This window comes from Cyprinodon variegatus, unplaced genomic scaffold, assembly GCF_000732505.1.
Source record: "Cyprinodon variegatus isolate N-32 unplaced genomic scaffold, C_variegatus-1.0 Scaffold4, whole genome shotgun sequence".
NCBI lineage: Eukaryota > Metazoa > Chordata > Actinopteri > Cyprinodontiformes > Cyprinodontidae > Cyprinodon > Cyprinodon variegatus.
In genome coordinates, this window is record NW_015150457.1 from 3,050,853 (window position 1) to 3,074,402 (window position 23,550).

Consider the following 23,550-nt stretch of genomic DNA (forward strand, 5'->3'; position numbering starts at 1 on the left):
TTCTTTCTTTCTTTCTTTCTTTCTTTCTTTCTTTCTTTCTTTCTTTCTTTCTTTCTTTCTTTCTTTCTTTCTTTCTTTCTTTTTTTTTCGTTTTTTCTTTCTTTCTGTCTGTCTGTCTGTCTGTCTGTTACATTCCATATATTGGTCTTCGTATTTCTAAAACGACAAATAAAAACAGCCAACCAAAAAAAAACATTCCCTTCCATTTGCTATTTAATGTCAATATTTGTTTTAATTTGTTAATATTTTTAAACTGAGTCTCATTTAAATAAGTCACCATTATCACGCTGCAACCACAGCAGAGAGGAAGTAGATGGGTTGGGTTCATCCAGGATGAAAAACCAGATCCGCCAAAATAAACGTTGCAAGTAAAGTTCCTGTAAGATCTCTGCTGCGCGCTGGATTGCCCTATCTTTTCTTTTGCAGAAGCGCCAGTGCACACGTGCAACTTTTAGCGAGAGTCTAATCGCAAAGATTTTTGCGCCCTAGGGCGGAAATGCGTCACCAATCCGACGACAAACTCAACGGCTTTACTCGTCATTAAAGATTAAATATTTATCCTTCGCATCTGAAAAAATATTGATATATTTGGAAAAAAAGTGCCTTCTTTTAGCCAGCCACCACTGATATAAATTAAACGATTAAAACAATATAATAACTACATATAATAGGTGAGAAACCAACAATAACATTGATTTAACTCTTTTGGATGACTGAATTAGTTACCCATATTCCCATTGATAATTTAAATTCATTTTTTAGCCATAAATCAAGGCTGTAAGGTTCCTTTATTGTCTTTACTTTTTATTTTTATTTATAACATTAATAGCCTTCTTAATAAACTGTTGTAGATAAACCCTCCTCAGTTTCCAGTAATATGTAACTTCTAGCAAGTAAAGGTCCTAAAGATGTATTTTTTCTCTCTGTTTTCTCTCCACATGACCTCCATCCTGCTTTCATCTCACCTCTCTGTGTCCCTTCCTTCACAACTCAATAGGTAAGTGCTTTATTTATGTGACACATTCTAGCCCTGTGAGATTCCCTGCTCATTTTCTGGACAGACGGATTTTCTAAGGAATCCAGCTTTAGTAATAGAGAATAGAAACGGTGTAATTTATGCTCTAAAGTTCTCAGGTGCTTCAGCGGTGGCTTTAAAATATGGAGCAGATTTTCTTAACTATTTGGAAAAGATAGTACAGTGGGAGATGTGGCTTTTTTTTTTAGGAATGTAAGTAAATTATGGGAAATGGAAATAACCTAAAGGGTGTCTTCACCTACATGGTAAAAAAAAAAAATAAATAATCTGTAAGATGGTTTGAATCTAAAATCATGCACATTTTGAAAAGCTGTTAGTAAATTCTCTGAGAGTTTTTCTCTTAGATACTTTAATGTTTATGCTCCTGGCTGTGTTGCTCTGACCTGTTCTCACACCCCTATGACCCACATCACCCCTCTTCACGCTGCTTGTCTTCATGTCCCGCCAACGGTCTGTAGCTCCAGCTGACTGAACCAACCAGTCTGAGTCTCCACTCAGAGCCAAAGATTTACTGCCTATCCTTGTATTTTCACTTGGAGTTGGGTGGGGTTCCTTTTTTTTTTTTTTTTTAAGGAAGTGGAAACTTTAAGTTGTGCGACCCTAAACAGCTGGGAAATGGACTGGAGGTCAGGAAGGTGTTGAGTGGGCCTCCTGTGTTTTTCTGTGATTTTATTTATTTTTTTACTACCCAAAACAAACATCGTCTGTTTGGGTGACTTTTCCATTTCAAATACCTTAGCAGCTCTGATTAGTGACCGATGCCAGTATTGACCCAATCAATATCAGCATGAATCATACAAATATCTTTTTTTTTTTTTTTTTTTTAACAGTGTCCTGTCTGGCAATGTGGCAATAAGAATAATTGTCTTGATGTGTTGATGCCAAATCATACAAATATCTATTACTTATTTTATGGTCTGAATGATAGAAAAGGGTTCATAGGTGATATATGAGTGATTTCCTTAAAGTCAAAGACTCGATGCAATCAACTGGTTTTCCTTAAATAGAAAACTTTGAATCAATTTGACTGGATGATCTAGTAAACTGTAAAGAGCCTTGAGATGACATGTGTTGTGAATTGGTACTATATAAATAAACAGAATTCAAAATGTACATATATATATATATATATGTATGTATGTATATATATACATACTGTATATTTCTGCTATATACATTTTTCCTGCATAATTTTTTGTGGAAAATTTGGTTTAAAGATTGATCAAAGTTTTTATCTCTAGAATGACTTGAGGGTTTTTTCTTCCTTCTCCTTAGAGTTATGTGAAGTGTGTGTTTGCATGTGTCTGCATGTCTGCTTCAGCGCGCTTGGCTGCATAGGATTATCTCCGTCTCCACAGGTTATTAACTTTTCTATCACCAAGTAATTAAATGAGTATTTAAGCAACAAGATGTGATGTAAATGAAGCTGGAGGATTCCTAGAAGTCCTTCATTGCAATATTTGGTTTGTCTGATATTAATACAGCAGCTAGTTGATTGGGATGCAGCATTTTTTGGTTTCATGGACTCTTCCTGTAGGAGGCGCTCACAGATGATCAGATGTTGTTCCTCTTGTGTACAATATTTCAGCCCATTTCTTCTTTAATTTACGATAAAATCCTACATTTGGGTTTGGTTTTAGAACATTAAAACAGTATAACAAGTCACTTTTTGTTGGATTTGAACAAAAGTATCAAGATCCAGTGTTTTTCATTTTATCTAGTCCATATTTAGCGCTTATATTTCTGTTATATTAGCCAGTGCTGTATCATTTGTAGGGCAATAAAAATCTTTATTCTATCTTTAAAGATATAGTTAAAATCTGAAGAATGAAAATTTAGTTTTGGACTACTTATTCTGGTTTAGTTATTTTTTTTACTACTGGAAATCAAACGTAAAAAATATTAAAAGAAAGAAAAACTTTCCAGCAGAGGAAAAAAGTGCTGCAGTTCATTTTCTATATCTGGTTTAAGTCCATAAAAAACGAACAGATGATGAATTATTATAGATAGGATTTTAAAAAAAGGAAGATGTTGGAGTATTTTTTAAAATAAACCCTAAAACAAATAGAATAGTGCAAGATTGATATTAATTGGTATTAATACTCCATGTAAAGGTAACTATTCTGGCTTTTTTTTCCTTTTGGAAAAACTTTTGCGACCTGAATTAATGGAATCTTAGTTTGGCCTTTCATCTGCTTTACAAACCAAAGCTTGTGTATGACTAAAAGAAATATAAGCCCATCTCTAATAGATGTTTTTTCCCCCAAGAATCTCAGAAATTTGAGCTGATTTGGAAACATTAAGGTGCCCTGGAGGAGGGCAAAGAACTGATGGAACCTGAGATACAATGAAAAACAGACCATTCTGATCGGAGAGGGCTGTAATTTAAGTTCCCACCATTTAATCAAAGTAAAACAGTTTTTTTTGTCCGACCTGTAACCGCCACCTCGGCTATGTGTGTGCTGTTATGCTGGGAGCCGAGCTTGAACAAACAGCCGCACGGATCTCCCTCTGAGGAGTGAGTAACCAGACACATGGACGCCTGGAGGCAGATGCTGCTGACACACACCTGTAAGCCAGCGCTGGTACATGCATGCAGTCAGGCGTGAAGACGGGGCTGCTGCAAAGAAACGTGCTCACGTGGAGATCCCTGCTAGGCCGAGCGCTGTGGGTGGCTGAGTGTTTGCAACCTGTGGTCTTTGGCTTGGAGTCCAACTGGACTGGAGTTTATGTTCCACCCCGAACTGAGAGGCAGGGAGTGTGTGAGGACAAAGAAAACATATCATGAGAAGGAGAGAGGTCCTGAAAGAGAAAATGTTGAAAATTAGATTTATTGTATTAAAAAAAGTACCTGAACTACAGATATTTGGGCTCATGAAGGATCTCCTCTATGTGTTTATTAAAACGTTGTTTATCTCTTTCCCTCCATTCTATTTGCTTCCTTTTACACCTGCAGTTAGTAATCTTCCTTAAACTCCCTGCTGGAGGGGAAGCACATCCAGGATCGGCTCTGGATTCCTCTCTTTAAGTCCCCCTCTAAGGATGATCCACTTTAAAAGCTCGTCTTGGATCAGAACAGAGGAAAAATCAGCCAGCAGCTGGAAGGAGGTTGCAGGAATGTGTCCCAACTTGTATGTTTATGTTGGTAAACTGATCTCAGTCCAGCGTTGAGAGGTTTGTGAATGGTTGAAGCTTCGATAGGAGCCCAGATAAGGGGGTGGTGAGCTCAGAGTAACGGTAGGCTTTGTGTGTTTATGGGCTTGTTTGACAGCTCCCAGCTGTAGACGGCACAAAGCCAGACTGAGTCAAGCCCCTTTTGTCTCCGTAACGGTCGGCCTGCCGCCTGCATAATCAGCGCAATTCTGTCTGTCACTTCTCGTCCGCACTTTATTGTTATTGCATGTAAATCTTACCTTCTTTTTAAATTTGGTTCCCCCTAACAGAGGACTGATTCCTACACTCTGTGACGAGGACCACACAAACCTGCAGCAGCAGCTCCCGCTACTGTTACTTCACACATCCTGGCTTTTATTAGTTTTCCTCTCGCTGTGCGCTACTTCTGCTCTCGTTAAAAATCTCCAAGTGTTTTCTAAATGAAAACACTTGGAGATTATCAGCCTGATTTACAAAACACCTTATTCTTCATTGTTTTCTCAGTGTTTTTCCTTTCTAAATTTTTGTTCTTGGTATTTTCCCCACCCTTAGACTCGCACTCCCTTTCAAACACGCAGCTGAAAGCAGGGCCCTGTGGGGTTTGATGGGCGTGTTGCCAGATTTGACTTCTGGTGGGTTGCCAAATTGGCTGTCAGCACATGAGCTGAGTTTTTCTTCTTAACCCTTGTCTACCAGTGGAAGTGAATTAGAGCCGGGACCTTAGTTAGAGGGATGGGTTTAACTGTGAGATTGTTCTTTATTTTAAACAAGAGGACCCTTTGCAGCCAGCTGACTGGTGGGGTGCAGCAGGAGGGATGGTGCTGGTTTACTCCATACTCCACACAAACAGAGAAACCTGTTTTTTTTCCCCAATGTTTTACATTGATGCTTGATAGGTGGCTTTTGCTTCATGTAGATATTGATTAATTCAACTTTATTGCCCCCCCAGGTTTTCTTTTTGTGAGGTAAGAATCACAAAGGACATTAAATTATTGGCAAGAATCTTCTGATTTTAAAGAAACCCCTATTAAAAAAACAGAAATACTTCCGTTCAGGAATATTGGAAGCCACTGGAGTCCCTAGAGATGCATGGATCCATTATTAGTACCTGTATCTGTCCTGATACTGATGAAAATTTTACCTCTGGTAACGGAGAAAATGGGCCTGATCCATAGGGGTCAATCTATTCAGTCTATTTCTATAATAAATTCAACTCTGTAATCTCTTTAATAGCAGAAAAGTTTCCCAGTTTATGGTAATTTCTCTTTGATTACATAACTACAGTCAGCTTGAACCCTTACATCTTTGTTATCAGGATTAGGTTTATCCTGTTGATGCAATTTACTGTTTTTATGACTTCCTTTTCTGACCCTATATCAATCTCAAACTGCCTTTTGGGATTTAAACATGTGCATTCATACATATACATGGTTGTGGAGAGAACTTTACCATTTATATGAAGATCTATAGATGTTTACTTTTGAGTGTCGGGTTCAGATCAGAAGTAAAAATATAGAGCGGAGATGCTAGACTACAACCACACATCCTCTGGATTTAGTGAATGCATATATTAAGTTTATCCTTTGTTTTATACGGTGATATATGATGTACTCTAGATTTGTAAATAATTTTGATGATATAAAAACACTTTGCAGCTATAAATGTTGCATTTCAAGGCTTTGCCATCTTGGACAGTTGAACTCATTAAGCAGAAGCATCGTCTGTGAATAGATGTTTTCTTTTATGACTGTTATTAGGTAAACTTTTGGTTTTTGTGTTGGGTGTTTTTCTTTCTGGAGAAAAGCAGGCTCCTCATTTGTAAGATCCTATAAAATTCCTAAAAATCAGATTTAAAATAATGAAACAAGATGCTCGTGTCAACCAGTGCAACCTGTTGTTTTGGCAAGCGCTGCTTCATTTCTCCAGGCTCCATTTTCTGTAAAGCTTTGATTCTGATTTTAGCTGACTATGATTTGCCCTCAAGCACTTATCCTTCAAAAAGAAGAACATTAAATGTACCTGAAGTCTTAGATTGCTAAAAGGTTGCCATCATTTCCAAATCCAGTACAACTTAAAGAGACATTTTGTACATTTTTACTGAAAAAATATCTTAGACAAACTTTATTATAATTTTTTATACACGACATTTCGTTTAGCACAGCTCTCATGACATTTCCATCTCTTAAAGTGCAGCAGTAATGTAATCATTGTGGGAGAAAAAAACATGGTGCAAAAAAACACATTTATATGGTCTGTTTTATGCAGAGTCTCTGACATGATTTAGAGTTTAGGAAGGAAGTAAATGTGCTTTTGTGCCCTTTTGACCAGTGAGGTGTTCTTTAGCTTTTATTTGACCCATGATGACTAAAATATCAGATGAGGAGCAGACTGACACCTCAGTAGTTCAGAGCTGATGCATCTATAAGCCTGTAGCTTTTTTTCCTGAATTTACTTAGGGTAGGTAATTCCTGCGCTGCCAATCTGATGTCAGTTGCATCAATCTTAAATGAGACCAGTCTGCCAGATGGATTTTGTAGATACTCAGAAGTGACTGGTATCCAGCTCAACTCAGACGCCAATGGTGACTCCACATACGTTGAAAAAATAAAAATAGAACCTTGTTATGTACAAGTGTGAGCTACAAGAACGAGCAGAAGGCACAACAGTGGTTGAAAGCTCAAATTTATCCAACAGAGCGATTCTTCTTCATGTGTTTAGCCTTCCTGTTATCTGCTGAAAGTCTTGCTCTCTCTCTTACATAACAAACTGTAAACAGCTTTTAAATAAAGTAGAAAGACTTTATATCTTTCGAATAAAGTCTCTGACCTTCAGAAGTTTGCTCTATTTTAGATACACCCTGGATTTTGTTGATAAATGTGTGACTTGGTAGCGTCCGTTTTTAACCGTTCTCCATCTCCAGTCCTCCAGGGGCACTGCAGCTGGTAGATGTACCCCGGACTTTCTTTCTTACAAAAGAAAAAGAAAAACATCCAAATACAATCTTAAAATAATATTTAGGCAGTTTGTCCTCAAGGAAAAGAAGCAAAATTCTTATTTTTTCCCCATTAAACATTTGCTATACTTTGGTTACTTCTCCATATTCCTATAAATTCATCAGCAATGTACTCTTCAGTTTCAGAGCACGCTCCGTCTCGGTCACCCATGTCAAACAGCGCTACGCCTGTTCCATGGACGTTATTGGGTCATATGTTGTTGAACAGAAGATTTCCATTTCCTGGCAGATATCCGCTGTTGTTCATGTACAGTCATTGCTTTGATTGTTTTTTTCTACTGGGTTCACAGTCAAACAGGTTCCCCCAGCCTGAGGGATTGCATAAGCCATGTTGAATACTGTTGCAATGACAAACATGCTGTCTTTTAGTTGTTGAGTACGAACTGGAACAGCTTCGTTACAGTCAAACGAGTCATGTTGCAGAATATTTTTATTGTTGCACATTTGATTCAGAGTTCCTTGTTGGTTTGATGTTGGAGTCATTTTAAGGAAACAGGTTAATGTTTCTTCAAATTGTACTTTTTAAAATTATGAAGAGGTTCAAAGAAGTTGGTAAATGAAAGGTATATTGGTATTTTAGTACATGCTCAATATGAATCCTCACTGCTGTAGTGCTTTAACCTTCCTAAAATACTTTTTGCAGATGTGCAGAGTTTGGAAATCATGCAATATGTGTGAATGAACGGAGCACATCTGGCTGCAGGTCTGCTGGACCAGCCCCTCTGCTCAGGCATGACTGATCAGGAATGCACACTCAGCCGCACCCTTTCTCTGCCTCAACCGCTGGACGCGGCCCCGCTGAGTGTTCTCGGATTACCGGAGTTCATTTGTCCTATAAGTTGGCTTGCCACTCCTTTCTGTTCTTTTTAAGACAGGCGACTAACCCTGAAGCTGTCGTCTCTTCTCTTTTGTTCTTCCCCGTTCGGACGGCCGACGTGTCAGAGTACTCATCAACCGAGTAGAATCAGGGCAGCGAAGTCTGTTTAAAACATATACTTGACTGATTTCCAGACTTCAGCTGCTACTCAGATGTAGGTCTGACACACGTACACGTCCTTGTTTTGACGAACTACAGAGTGTTAATTGCATAAAATTACCCGTAACTGTTAAAATACGCACAGCCAGACCTTTAAGCTCATGTTGAGCAGCAGCTGTGAGTCTGTTGGCACTTTGGGGTCACGAGTAAGAGGTCAAAGGTTTGTAACTGCTTTGCTTTTATTCTCCTGGGCTGATCTGTGCTGACACATGATGGTAAAACACACTCAAAGAACGTTTTAAAGGCAATGCACTCTGGAAAAGCATCTAAGAAGATTGCTTCTCACTGAATGTTTTGGCAACACCAACAGTTGGCTACTGTGGTTATTAGTCCACTGTAGAGCTGCACAACTACAGTTATCATTGTAGCATGAATGTGTGATATCGGAGTAGAAAATGAAAGGCTTGGGAGCATTTAATAGACCTTTTTTCCCTTGTTGCCAAGATTTCATGTTAAGTTTTAATAGCTGAGATGTTAAAGCTCCTGCTGATATTCTCATTGCAATATTAACAATGCCATCACGTCTTTTCCTATAGATCAAGGTTATAATGTGCTGTTTTAATTTGCTGCACATTGGGGATCCTGATAAGAATCTCAAAATCTTTTGGCTTTTTATATTTTTAATCGCTGGTGTATCACTTAAGCCCCATTCAGACGAGGATGGGTTTGGCTGCATCTGAGCGACTTCTTGGTCTGATTAGGGGTGTTGTCCAGACGAAGCTGCCGCCACACCGACATCATTTAAAGCCTTCCTGCTAGAGTGGGAACGTTTATTAGTCCCTAGGAAACATAAAGCTCGCTACCCTTACATGCACAACAACGTGGCAGGCTGCAGAGTTGTGACTGAGTTTCAGAATCACGCTTTCAAATACTGTTTTAATTTCATGTAGATTTTTACACCTACAAATTTTGTTCCTCTGTTTTCACTTCACACAAACGTATCTTTTCTATCTCCTGCATTCAGTGTTTACATTCTGCTCTCCTTCTTTCCTTCTTCTATCTCCTTTACCTGCTTCATGTGTTTTAACTTTACGCTCCAGTTTTTCTACATGGAAACCTTTCTCAGCTTTGTGAGGATGCAGCCACACTGCTCGTCCCATCCAGGGATTTGCAGAGATTTTTAGATCGGGCCAAGTAACATGCATTTGCAGGAAATTTTTTCGGGGGCAGTTTTGCTTTGATCCAGAAGAAATTTTGTCACATTAGGTTTCTGTCGCTGGTTTGGAGGTGAATGCAGCTGTGTTTCTGCACCTCTTCACTGTTCAACGTAGCTTTACCAAACATTTTACGACTCCTTTGTCTTCAGATTCGTGCTCTTACTTTGCTTTTCCTTTTACCTAAATAGGTCGCTCTTACATCAGTCCTCTTCCTGCTTTTGCCACGCTGGGATGAGCAGGCATTTTATTTGCATGTGGAAACTGCCCCAGGGTCCAGATAACCTGTGCTGAGTCCAGCAGTTGTAATTGTGCCAGGGTACGATTATCTGTTCTGTTGCAGGTTCTCAATGGGTTTAGATTGTGATCCGCTCAAGAAACTGGACTTTAGCACGGGTAAAAGCTTTTCAATGTTTGGTGGGAAAGCACTCTGATAGCATTTTGAATTGAAAAAGCTTCCTGGATGGGAAGCGAAACACCTTCAAACTTGGAAACAAAGTCCAGTGGATTGTTTTTTTTTTTTTTTTTTACCTTTTTTGGAATGACCTGGACGACTAAGAATCCTCACCAACACTGATATTGCAGACATTCCTGTGAAAAACTGGGTCCTAAAAAGGCATTGGCCTTTTTGAGATTCACACAAAAACTTATAGCGTTATACAGCTGCTGAAAATATAACATATTCTATTTATAATAACAAACCTGAGGGAAAATACAGACTGGGTTTATTGTTATTCATGAAGTAAATATGCTTTTGGGTGCAAAATCTACTTTTTTCCCTGTATTTTATTTATAAAGCCTCTTAATGGGAGTCTAATGAACTGATACTATCCAATTAATGCAGCCAACTGTCATCCAGATAGGCTGTTTGTACCTGACCTATTGTAGATTTGAAAACAGATTCACTTTGGGAAGGTTCATGGATGGGACTGCTTTTGCTTTTTGGGACTGTCTCTAATATTTTTATTATTTTTTTTTGTAAAAAAAAAAAGAAAAAGAAAAAAAAAGGTATTTTTGTCAAATTTAAGCCTCTTTACTTGCTAATGTCTACTTATCACATTTACCTTTAATGGTATATTTTTTTATATTTTAATTCTATTCAGTGCTAAAACCTAATTTTCTTCTCTAACTTCGTTATTTAGTGTGTGGCTGTTGGGTGTGATACATCAAGCACATATCTAAATAGATTAGGGATTTTTATTTCCCAAACTGGGGTGATAGATTGTGACGTCAGCTTTAGCACCAATGTAGCACCCCAAGCAGAATCCTGTGTGTGTGACTTTAAAAGTACCATCCCACTGAGGCCATAGATAGACCTTGAATGCCTGAAATAGCTGCGTTATCACCCACTACAGATGACTATCTTTGCACCATAAACACACTAACAGAGGGTCCTGCAGATACACAGAGCTCAGTCCCTGCAGATTTGCTTTGTTTATGTAATGAAGCCTAATTATGTGGTGCTCACAAGCACAAATGAATGAAGGCGAGGATGTGCAGACATTTTCTGGCCCATTTCACTTTTTATTGTGATAATAAACTATTGTAGCAGCCTCCTAAGGAAGCCTGGACAGAGCAAATTTAGACAACTAGTGCCACCATGTGTTCTGAGATGGCAATTACATTTCTATTGTAAATAAGTTAGGAAAAAAAACAACAACAACAAATATAGATGTATATATATATGTGTATGTATGTATGTATATGCGTATGTATGTATATGTATGTATGTACAGTATAAATATAGATGTATGTATGTATGTATGTATGTATGTATGTATGTATGTATGTATATGCGTATGTATGTATGTATGTATGTACAGTATATATGTGTATGTATGTATGTATATATATAAATATACATTTATGTGTGTGTGTGTGTATATTTATATATATGAATATGTATATATGTATATATACACATGTATATATGTATGTATGTATGTATATGTGTATATCGGAAACGGCCCAGCTAGCGCCCTCACACTTGCCATCAGAGGGTTGTTGCTTCGCTACAAGCCTCACAGGGCCCCTGGTGGCTTTAAGTTGCAGAATAGCTCACCTGATTATAGAACAGTTTACTGTGTGGCAATTTATGACCTGCAGGAAAAACCAAAATATTCTCGAACATATCAATTACATGCATGCAACATGGTGTAAATATATCCGCTCAGCTGTCTGTAAAGCACATTCCTGCCATGTAAAATAAGTATCTGCAATAGCAGTTTATAAACTGTGGCCAATTATAATAATAAGTGTTAAAGCTTTTTTGGGATTAGCTTTTTTATTATTTGTATTTCAAGAACAACAACAAAAACTACTTAATATGATTTACCAAATTATGATGTGTGGAAAAACAACCATAAAACCCATGGAAAAATTTGGTTAAAGTTAATTTAAAGTTTATTTTAAGTTGCTGGTTGTGGCTGCAAAAAGTTTGCATCATCTGTGAAAAAAAAAGATTTTATCTTTTTGTTTTTGTATTTGTTGTTGTGTTTTTTTTTTTGTTTCCACATGCGGTTTAGGACAAAAACAGCCTAGCACCAGTACAAACTCCCATGTAAGTGTCTCTGTAAATGCGGGGTGCTGAGGCGTAATAAAAGGTTTCCTCTGTGGTGCAGCTGAACCCCTGTGTTTAACTGGCTCTGGAGACGTGCTGCTGCTGAGAGACAAACACTTGCTCACACTTTAAACCAGGCAGCAACGCTCAGCCAAACCTATTATGTGAATGAGACAACTGTGGACGTGTGGATGAACTTCTGCAGGCTGTTTTTCTTTTTTTTTTGTACTCATAAAGCTCAGGAAGTGATATTTATCCTGTAAAGGAGCGCCTGATCAGGGTGTATTTAGTGTCAGTGGTTCCTTTCGTGTCGGATTGAGTTACATTTTAGCCACATCGCACTCATATGTCGCCGTGTCGTGTCGCACAGGAGTGAAGAGCGTGAATAAAGAAGCTGATATGTTTGATCTCTGTGGTGTTTATTTAGCTTAATATATAATTTATTCACTTTAGCAGGTCGGCTTTCATTTAGGGTGAAATTACAGGATTCTCTCATATAATCCAGGTAATCACTGAATTTCAAAACAGCATCTCAATTATTGTTTTTGTCTTAAGTGCAACAATTTCTGAAAACATCACCAAATCATACCTTCCTGCTATTTAAACTCTACCTTAGATGTCCTATTATTCTTTCTGACTTCTTTAGATTTCATTATTCGGTAACTTTGATCAACCTTCTGCCTTTTTTCTTATCATATTGGAAGTAAGAGCCAAAAAGAAACTAAATGTTTGATGCATGTGTCACTGTCTGAAGGCTGAATATAACTGCATTTCTCTGCTGATACGATCATGCTCCCGTCAGAGGAGACATGACAGCATTTACCTGAACATGACTAACAGCCTTAAAGTCAACAAAATATAAGCTTTCAAAGTCAATCAACTAATACAACCCCTGAAATGTTACAGTTTCCAGTTTTAAAATGATATTTTTATCAAAAAAGGTTCCTTCTAATGTCCCATTACCTCGTGCTGGATATGATTTTCTGTTCATCCTATATCTATAAGTCTGGGAGGCGAATAGACATCCCTCATCCCCAGAGATTGTTTTTAAGAGGCCTTGATCTGACAGTTTATGCAAAGCTTCAAGTTCTCATTGCACCAAGCTGTTCCTCACCCCTGCAGAGCTCTTCAGCTTTTTCTGTGGGATCCTCAGGTGTCTCCAGCCAGAGGGAAAATGTAGTTCATCCATCAGGTTCTGACTCTGCCTTGTGGTCTCCTTGTAGCGAGGCATGCTGGAACGTGCCCAGAAAGCTTCCTGACTTTCCAGATCATCCTAATTTGGATCCTTCCCCATGACGATGCTAAGGCTGAGTCCAGCTACCCTATGGAGGAAGCTCATTTTAGCTCATGTTTCTGAGATCTTGCTCTTTATTTACAGACTATGATTTAGCTCCTCCACATTAACCATAAGCCTCTTGGTTGCTTCTCTGATTGATGCTCTTTTAATTTATCAGCTTAAAAAGGACTGAATACATAATTCTGCCAGGGAAAAATAAGAGCCTGAAAAATCATTAAAGCCACTAAAATCTTTTAAAGCTAATAAAAGATCCTTAAGTTAGACGTTAGTAAAGTGCTTTAAATATTTTTCTAAGCACATACGGTGTGTGTCTAATGCAGTGGTGTGCAACCTATGACTCTGGTGCAACAATCTCTTTGGAGCCTCTTCAATGACTGTTAGTAGCTGCTAAAAACAGTGGCGGTTCTAGACCAAATGTACCAGGGGGCCAGGAGGGGGCCAGTGTGTTTTCACGGGGCCACAGAAAAGCATGAAATAAAAAACAGGGCAAGGGATTAAAATATATTAAGAGCTGCATGAAGTGAAATTTCTAGTCAATTAGGTTGAATTAAAATTCTATTTCTTATGAGATCAATATACAATCATAATTTAGGAATTTTACATATTTTTCACTTAATTTAAGTCAAAATTAACGTGTTCTATAAAATCTGAATTGGAACAAAAAAAAAAAGATAAATTCACCTTTAAAAATTTGAGTATTTTTTTTAATTTGTTTAAAAAAAAAACATTCAGCAGATGAAAACTGGATTCCTATCGCAATATTACTGAAGCTATCACCTTATTGTTTTTAAACTTAGTAAAATTAGTAAAAGTAAAACACATTAGTAATTAGTAAAACATAATTTGTAAAGAAAAAGAATGAAATAGATCCAAAGGACCTATCAGTAGCAATGTCTTTTCCAGCGCAGATCATCATTAGAATTTCTTTTAAGTATTATTTCTTCAGTACAGGGGCCATAACAGGGGCACTGGCCCCCGTTGACCCCTGTCTAGAACCGCCCATGGCTAAAAAAATAATAAAAGAAACAACTGGTGGCTTCAAATATAGTATATAAAAAAAATTTAATTCTTTAAAGCGTTAGTGTTTTTTTTTTTTTTTTTGGAAGAACATATGAACTGAATTTTTGCTGCAGAATGACTTAAAGAACCAGAAGTATGTTTTTAAATCTCTCTCTTATTATTGGCCCTGGAACTGAGATTTTATTTCTTTACATTATATCCTATAAAAGATTAATCAATGCCTCCTCTTTTTTTTTTTGGTCCTTATTTTAACCCTTTAAAGCCTAAACCCTAAAAGGACATTTATTTTTAATCTACTGAAAAATCTCACCACCAATATTGAATAATCTAAATTATATAGTTTATTTGTGTAATAATACATTTCTTTATAATAATGTATTATTCACTGTATGAGTGCAGCTCTAAACAACTTTCATTGAACCAAGCTCAGGGTAAAGTAGACATATGTCCTTAGAAACCATGTTTGTTTGTTCTTTTTGTCTCTAAGCATTAAAGCTAATATTATAAGCACCGGATGTCTGTTGCAGAAATATCCGGCTGTTATATTGATTTCCATATTGATTATCGACACTGAATGAAGTAGGGGGTTAAACTAGGATGCTGACCTTCTCAGCTTTCTTGTTCTCTTGGGGGGTATTCGGCTTTAAAGGAAATTAAAATCTTTAACCATTAATTTTTTACTTTTAGACTCTAAAGGCTGCCCCTTTTAATGCCTGTAAGTCTAAACCCTGTGATTTTTCCATCAACATAATGACCTGTAAGTTATTTTTCCTCCAACACCAAACCGATCCCTTTGTGTCCGCTCAATAGAAAATAATCCTGGTTAAATATTAAAGGACTGTGTCCTCATGTATCATCACTCTGGACAAAGGTCCCGAAAACAGCCATATTTGTCAGTGCGGATGAAGACGGTGTTTGGTCCTTAGCGCTTGGTGTCCTGCCAACACAGATTTCTAAATAAAAGTCCAATAAATTCAAGTTGGGAACATAAAAGAGCGATGGGTGTGAGGAGTGTTGGTTTACACCACATGGCCGCGACATACAAAGCATCAGCTTTCAGTAATGGAACTCAATCCACCCCATTGAGATGCAGATTATTTTACAGACAGATTAACAATTCCTTAAGTCTTTATGATTTAATGAATTAGAGATTATGAAAAAAAAAGAAACTTCGTAGAGAACTCATGGTTTTTGTACATACACACACACGCAGCTTGGTGGTCACATGGTTCCTCTGCATTCACACATAGGTGGGAAAACTCCACCTCCCTTGCAAATATGTAGTGCATCATAGAAGCTGTTGTACCTGAGGGTCTGTGTGTAACTATGAGCTCATGAAAGTTTCTGCTTCTCCAAAATGTCAGCGGATTTTTCAGCTAGATCTTCACAGGTTTTCCAGCTTCAATCTGCATATTAGGGAGTTGAAGTCAGTTACCAAAACAGTTCTGCTGTGAAGTTTTAAGTTGCTCTTTTTACATCCCTGAAACATGGAGTATAAACATAGAAAGCTTTTTTGGGCTTCAGAAATATATAATAAAGCACTATAACAGATCAGGAGTCTAGAGATCATGAATAACATAAAGGTAAAAGGTGTGAAGGAGGGTGTGGGGAGTGGTTGCCATGTTGGCTAACAGAGGAGGAGGGGCGGAGATCAGGGATCACAGAAAAACAGAAAGAGGCAGGGAATAAGGAAGAAGGGACGGGCCGACTCGTGTTTCAGTTTAGTGTGTTTTATGGTTGGGTGTACTCCCTGGAGCTCCTCGCTGTCTTTGCACTTGAAGTCTTGACTCTCCTGGAGCACAAAGTTCTCAGCAGATCCTCAGCAGAGTGGGCTCTGATGTTTAACCCATCTTTTTTGGTGTTTTTTGGAGGGCAGCAGGTGCATTGCTGATGAGCTAATTGAGGGTCCAGATCTGGGCGGCTCTCAGCACCTGGAGTATTATACATTTCGTCGTTTGTTTTCTTTATTTTAAACTGATCCCTCCTGCTTTGTTCACCTCTTCTACCGTTACCAGCATCGACGGTGCAGGAGGGAAAAACAAGCAGAAGTGGAAGAAGACTGAAGAGCTCTGTTTGGAAGTAGGGAAACATATGTGAGGGGTTTTTTTTACCGTCCTCTGAGCATGCAAATAACTTCATCAGGCTGGGAATAGACCCGGGGAGACAGACACCTCCTAACCTCGCCGTCTGCTGCTGCACTGAAGGCTTGCGTGTCAGCTGATGAGCTCAACAGCATGAGATGACAGCACCAGAAAGCATGCACGGTTGTAAATAACAATTTCTGTGGGATAAACAGTATTCTCTAGAAGTGTGGAAATCTCTTCCTCCACCCCTTCGATGAAATGAGCGAGTAAAGGGGCGGATGTTTTTCCAACTAACTGGATTGCCTAATTATTCCTTTAAGTTTTGGAATCATGCCCAAAAAATGTCAATCAAAAAGTAATTCAAAAGATGTGGAAGGATGGTTTAAAAAAAGATCATTTCCGTTTTGTAAAAGGATGATGTGAGGGAAGTTGGGTGTAACCTGATCGGAGCCGTGATGTGGACTCAGACAACAACCTGTCTTACTGATGAAGTTCCTCCTGATACAAGTTTGCTCATTGATGTGGAATCTGATTAGAACGTTCCTGGATCTTTATTGCTTCCACTCAACATTTGGACTCCTAAAGCGGACATTAAACTACTGGATTTGTTTCTAAGGAGGATAATTATCTTAAACGGTTTCATCCGATCTCTTTCTAAACCTGTTTCTCCGAGCAAAGATGAGAGGAGACCAAAGATCCGCTTCCTTCCACCCGGAGAAGCCGGCAGGCCTGTCACGGGCTCTCAGCTGGCTTAGCATGTCCCCGCTCGCCCACCAGGGGAGGTGTTTCTTCCACAGCCAAAACGATCTCCGCATGCCTCCAAACCGCCGCTCGCGTTCGCGGACTCATCTTCACCTGCCACAAAAAGAAGAGGATGAGGACCATGACAACTGGGTGTACAGACCCCAACACAAAATAGGTGGGAGCTGAGATGGATGATTAAAAAAAAATAAAAATAATACACACTCCTGTAAACCCTTTCTCTATTCTGTTTTTTTTTTTAACATGGAAAACTAAAAGGACATCTGTTTATTTATTGCCGCTTTCTCTCCATGTTTACAACTTGCACTTCCTGGTTGCCATAGTGACTAAGTGGTAGCTCTGTTTGGTCAGAGGGTCAACATTCAGTTGGTGGTCAAAGAGCGCCCTGTGTGCGTGTGCCATTGGTAAATAAAGACTGTCAGACCGGAAGAAGGGGACGTCATATAAATGGTGAAGGTACTGGCTGGTACTTATCAGAGTTTGGTGCCAGGCAGAGGATGTGTGTCCTGTTTGGATGGCTGACCATTCAGAATGAATGAATGAAACGCATCTGTTTATACCTCATATTAGGCCATATTGGCTGCTTCTCGTAGAGGTTCTTCAGTGTTTCGTCTCAGATTAGTCTAATTATGTACTGACTAAATGATGGTGGGTGTTTCTGGTTACATGGATCAATCAGCTCTTCAAAGAGCCTAATGGAACATTTTTAACTAGCTTTCAATAACCATTAATGAAATTAAAGTTCAAAAGCGACTTACCTAATTAACATGACCCATCTTTACATCAGTAGTGAGTGTTGGTTAAATGAGAACCTCGTGGTATTGGAATGGCACAATAACTATTGTCATAGTGTAATCTGTCTTGCAAAGCGCTGTCCGTTTTTTTTTTAAAACTACATCCAAGCTTTTGTTGTGAGTCTTGAACTTGAAGGGGGTTGCTTGACCGTGTTAGAGACTCTTATTTTGAAATAGAAAGGAAGTAGTTCTTTTGTTACCCTTTTAGATGATCTACATGAACTCTATCAAATAAGTGCTCTGTTGAAGAAGTATTAAAGAAGCTTTAAATTGGTTAAACTGGCTGCTTATATTCTGTAGCAAAATAGAGCCCCATTTACACTAACCTTTTGAAACAATGTCCGAGAGTGGTCCGAGCAAGGTAACTGTTGAGTGTAAATGGAACTGGACCGTGCCAGACACAACCCAACCGCGCTAAATCTAGTGCTAGTTCATCAGTAGGGCTCGGCACGGTTCAGTTGTGGCTCGGTTCTCAGATAACAAAGAGCGCATGAGCAGACCGCGTCATCTCCTTAAGACCAATTTATGCTTCTGAAGCATAGCCTCTGCAATTTCAAATCTGTCTCTTTTCGCAGCAAAAAAAATCTAAATCTAGATAAGTCATTTTTTCTTAAAATAAGTGCATTTGTTCTTGGATTGAGGAGGTAAAAGAGACATTTTGCCAATACAACAAGACAATTTACACTTAAAATAAGAAAACACAATTGCATTGTCTTATTTTAAGTGCATATTACCTAATTTCTTATTTTAAAAGTAAAATTACTCATTCCATTGGCAAACTATCTCATTTACCTACTCAAAATAAGGGTGTATACTCTTAACTGAAGACATTTTTACTTATTTCTAGATCGTTTTTGCAGTGTTCATGCGCAGAGGTTCTGCAACCGTTGTCACGCGCCTCAAAAAAATCCTGACTATGTGTCAGACGGTCGGAAAACCCGCGCAGACCTCAAGCGAAGTGGGCAGACAAAAAGCAGCTGTAATTGGTCCCCCTTGCACTTTGGCGTGTAACTGCTGTGCGTCCTTAGAAATTCCAGACCGACGTTGCAGAAGCATAGCAGCAAAACTGGTTTGCGACAAAACGCAAGCGGCATTTGATGTGTGGGGTTGCAGAAGTATAATCTGCCCTTTACAGTCAGCTTCCAGTAGTTGGCGGTAATGCATATCAGTAAGTTGCTCATCAACCGCCTTGAAACAGAAGAAGAACAGGAACTGTTATCAACAATTGAAATCTTCTCAACACTACATTTTATAAAATTGTTTAAAAAGAGTGGTGCGACCAAAGGCTGCCTTCTTCCTCCTTAAATCATTACAGTACAGTAGATCGTCACTAGGAGGCGAGGAACTGTGCTAGCATGATGTGTAAACAGACGTAAGGAACCTAGCTTGGCAAGGTGAACTGATCCAAGCTCGGTGTGAACTCTGCACGGATCGGTGTCAGAGGGGTAGTGCAAATGGTGCAAAGAACTTTCCAACACTTACTTGCTAATGGCGCTAAAATGAGCATTAGCTTTGGTGTTTATCAGTTTAACAAATCTGCACTGGTATATAACTCTGAAAAACATGTTTTATTAACTTTTTGGGATTTTTGAAACCTTTGATATTTGAAAAATCAATTAGGAAATGGAAGTACATAAGGCCTTGCTCACAAAAAATATATATCCGTCTAACCTTAATTGATTGTACAATCAAAGTACCTGAGATTCGTAGTTTGTCCTTTGAGTTAATCTTGCTTCAGTGGTGTAGTACTGGCTGTTCAGCAAATACTACTAAAATAGTCAATAAGCCTTATTTTTGCTAAAATTGTTGTCTTTGTTGGTTTAGTCCTTTCTAAATTCCTGCAAACTGGAACATGTTTTTAATCTTCATTTCTCTGAACAAATCATGGATCATTTTATTCCACAGACCAGTTCGCCTGACAGAAATGCTGTTTATTGGCGTCTCAATTTTCCCTGTTAAGTTTGAACATGCCCATTTCCTAAAGGAACACAGAGATGCACATATCTGGAGTAATTTAAGAGCCTGAAATTCTTCTGTTGGTCAAAGGGCTTTCTAACAGCATTGTTGCGATGCTTATGTGGTTTTCTGATTGAAATGGTTGTGCTATACAATCATGGATTGATGATTTTTTGGATATTTTGCAGAAGTTGTTCAGCTTAAGTCGCCGTAAGATGTACAGCTTGGCAGCACTTGAATTTGCGTCACCGGATTGTTGACTCATTTATAACCTTCAGCATGGCTTTACTGTAGTTGAAAATCTCTAAATTGTTGAATCTGGTTCCAAGTCTGATTGTTTTCTTTTTTTGCATAATTTTTGCATGATTAGAAACAAATATTTTTCCCTATTAATCCTTTGATTTATTTGCTTCTTTTTTTTGTACTAGCAAATCTTGAAGTCAGTTAAAGTAATATTTAGTCCTCAGTAAGACCTGATCTGATGGGGTGTACCAACCAGTTTTTACAGTTACATGTAACACTGTTAAAACCCCTCGTTTCTCCCATTCAAATGGTTTGCTGTCCTGATCTGAGTTTCCCTTTGCCTCTGTTCCTTCCTTTCTTACTGTTGCACACTGTTTAGATCTTTTAATAGCTAACGCAAGGCCAGAGACGGAGTCATAGACAGGTCACCCTAAAACCGTTTCCACCCAGAGAATACATACCCAGTGTACTTTCCAGAGGAAACATAAGAGTAATTCCCCACTTTGAAACCTATGTATTTATAACAACTGGATCTCACATTCGCGCATGTACCAGAACCAATTACAAGACACGTGGGCCGCCATGCACACTGCCCCAGAGTAAATATAGCTTTAAAATTACTGCCTTCAAGACCAAAGCCTGCAATTTTGGGACGCAGTCTGTCGCTTGACTTTTTTTGTCAGGGTTGTCAGGGTAATAACAACCGCGGCAAGGTATGCAGCTGATTGTTTCCTGGTCCTGCTTGTTGTGTAAAAGAGCCGTCTGGTACACAAGCCGCCATTGGCCGCCTTGGTGAATTCAGACGGGTTAATTTATAAGATAAAGGTATAAAAGAATATTTATAGAAATACAAGAAAACTTATTGTAAAAAGTGTTTCTTACTTTAAATAAGTAAAGAAATGTATTGGAAAAAACATTTAACTGACTTAAAAAAGATATTCTAAGTATTTTAATCATCTATAAATGTGTTCATTATTTAAAAAGAAAAAACACTTGGATATAAGGCTTCACTGTGCCTTAATTATTTAATTACATACAGCCTTTTGAGAGGAATGAGCTCCTGTAGTCATAAATACATGTAATAATCCTTTAATGAGATTATGGTGGAAACAGTTAGAACAAAGGAGCTAAAATAGAAAAGAAACATATAATCAGTGTTTTATTTTCAAGAAAGTTTATATCTTTGTGTTGTTTCTTTCTAAATGAAAGGCATTGATTTGCTATATAAAGCTGCTGAAACAGAGAGTCTCTCATTTGTTCATTTGTTCATCTCTCATAATAGGCTGGGTTTGTTTTACTGTGAAATTATATAGAAATAAAAACAGATTTTTTTTGTTTCCAATTTGGTTTGCCTGATAGAATGGATGGGGGTAAACCAGCTTCACATGTTTCTTTCTTTACGCTTTTTTCATTTATTCTCAGTCTATAGAGAGGGTCTTCTCTTGATTGTCTAGGATCAGTTAGGGATCCAGATCAAAGTTTTTTTTTTATGATTGAATAAACCCAATTAAGTCAGCAGCTAGTTTTCCATTTATTTTTACTTATTGTGTAAAATTTGAATGTATTATATCATTGGCTGTGAACATGAACCAAAAGATAACCCCTTTAAATGATCAAACAAGAGCACAACTTATAGACAGTGTTTTTTTTGTTTTGTTTACTATATTAATTCTTATAAGCAGGTTTTTTCTATTTACATTACATGAAGTGAGTAAAAAAAATGCAACAGATTTCTGATTCTGAATCAAGATTTTGGCATTTGGTTAATGCAGAACATGTTAACAAGAAAGTTGGGTGATGTGAGGCTTAGTGGTATTCATTTGGAGGGGGGGTGGGGGGGTTGTACAGTATGTCAGTGTAGCACACAGATTAACCTAAATAGTCACTATACCTTGGCACTCATATTTTATTGCAATCCAACCCAGAATTGGGTCTGGTTTAAATGCCATTAAGAAAGTATTTCTACGTTTTGAGCATTTGAGCAGGTCAGCTTGGTCACAGCTGATTTTCTTTTAGATGCTCAATGAAAATGTTTTGTAACCGTTTTAGAGCATTTGGAACATATTTCCATACTTTTGAAATAAGCTCATCATCACCATGTCGTACATCTGTTAATCCAGATTAGAGAATACGGACAAACCTGCAGAGCCTCATTAAATCTCAGACACGGAAATCTTGGATTGTGGCCCCCTTCCCACTACATGGATGTAAACTGAGGCTGTGCATAGATGATAAACAAAGCAAAAATGCTAACTTCATTTTTACCATAAGTGTATAAATCATTGGTTTGAATTCATTCTAACCATTCTTTTTTTTTCTTCCTATGTGCTGCTCATTATGCCATCGCCTGTAGGTAAGTTGAACCTTTATTTCTTAATCTCAATAACAATTTTTTACTCTTGCTGCTTCATTTACAGCATAATGCTTCATCGTCCATAATGATTTATATTTGCTAAACAGGATTTCAGTTGTAAAGGCGATAGATCAATGCTGGCTTATGTTGTCTCAACATAATCCAACAGCTTAAAAACTGCCTCAACCAATTGAACTACAGCTCTACCATGGTTATTTTTTTTATGACAGATCATATTTTTCTTCCCTTTCCCCTGTTTGAATGTGTTAAATACCTCAGGTTCCTTCTGTCTACTTGTCTGATCGCTCTTGTTGCAGAAACTTTGTCTGCATCAAGAAGCTTTTATCTGCCCATTCTTATCAGGCTCTGGCGCAGCAAACAAAGCTCAAAGTAAAGCATCATGGCGTGCTTGTTTAGCACTGAATGTGAGAATGGATGTGAGACACACTGAGGTGCTTTTAGATAACCATTAGTGTAGGGCTGTAGAAATGATCCAAGCATTATGAGGCTGTTTTATCTGAAGACAAACAGTAAACTCTGGAAACTGACGACAGCCCCCATAACAAAGTAAATGTTCCTACTGGTAGGAAGGCTTTTAAATCAGATGACCTGTGTAACCATGCCGACTGTTGCTAAAAGTCCTGTTAAGATTAGATACTAAACAAACGAAGCAAACAGAAAAGGATTTGATGTTCTTTTTAGAAAATTCTCATTGCAAATGGCAATAAAGCCAATTACAAAACTTTTTTTATTTTTTATGAGCCGTAACCTAGTATATTATGACTTTTGTAATTGTCTTTAAATTGATTTTAAATCCTGCTTTGGAGAAAAATAAATACAGCTCATTCAGATCCCTTTTCATACCTGATTCTTCTTCCTATGCGTATGGGACTCAGAAAAACTGTCTATTAGTCTGTAACAGGGTGGCTTTTAGCTACATTTGACAAAGGCTTTTCATCACTATGGGTAAAAATGATGAAGAGCCAGGAAATCTTTTGAAAAATACATGTTAGTTAGTGTGCTGGTCTACATTTTGTCAATTGACTTATTGCATTGAATTTCCAGAATAAATTGACTCTATGTTCAACA

The 23,550-nt window shown here is 38.0% G+C and overlaps 1 protein-coding gene across 3 annotated transcripts in view; it reads left to right on the forward strand.

Annotated features, from left to right (window-relative positions):
* The window catches only part of nhsl1 (NHS like 1), a 129,177-nt gene that overhangs the window by 41,344 nt on the left and 64,283 nt on the right, over positions 1-23,550 (forward strand). The window contains exon 1 of one of the 3 annotated variants that reach the window (XM_015372725.1): positions 16,013-17,272. The exons of the other annotated variants lie outside the window; for them this stretch is intronic. Within the exon in view, the coding sequence (XP_015228211.1) occupies positions 17,032-17,272 (241 nt within the window). The 5' untranslated portion in view covers positions 16,013-17,031. Of the gene's footprint in view, positions 1-16,012; positions 17,273-23,550 lie in introns of those variants that run through there. 3 annotated transcript variants of the gene reach the window in all.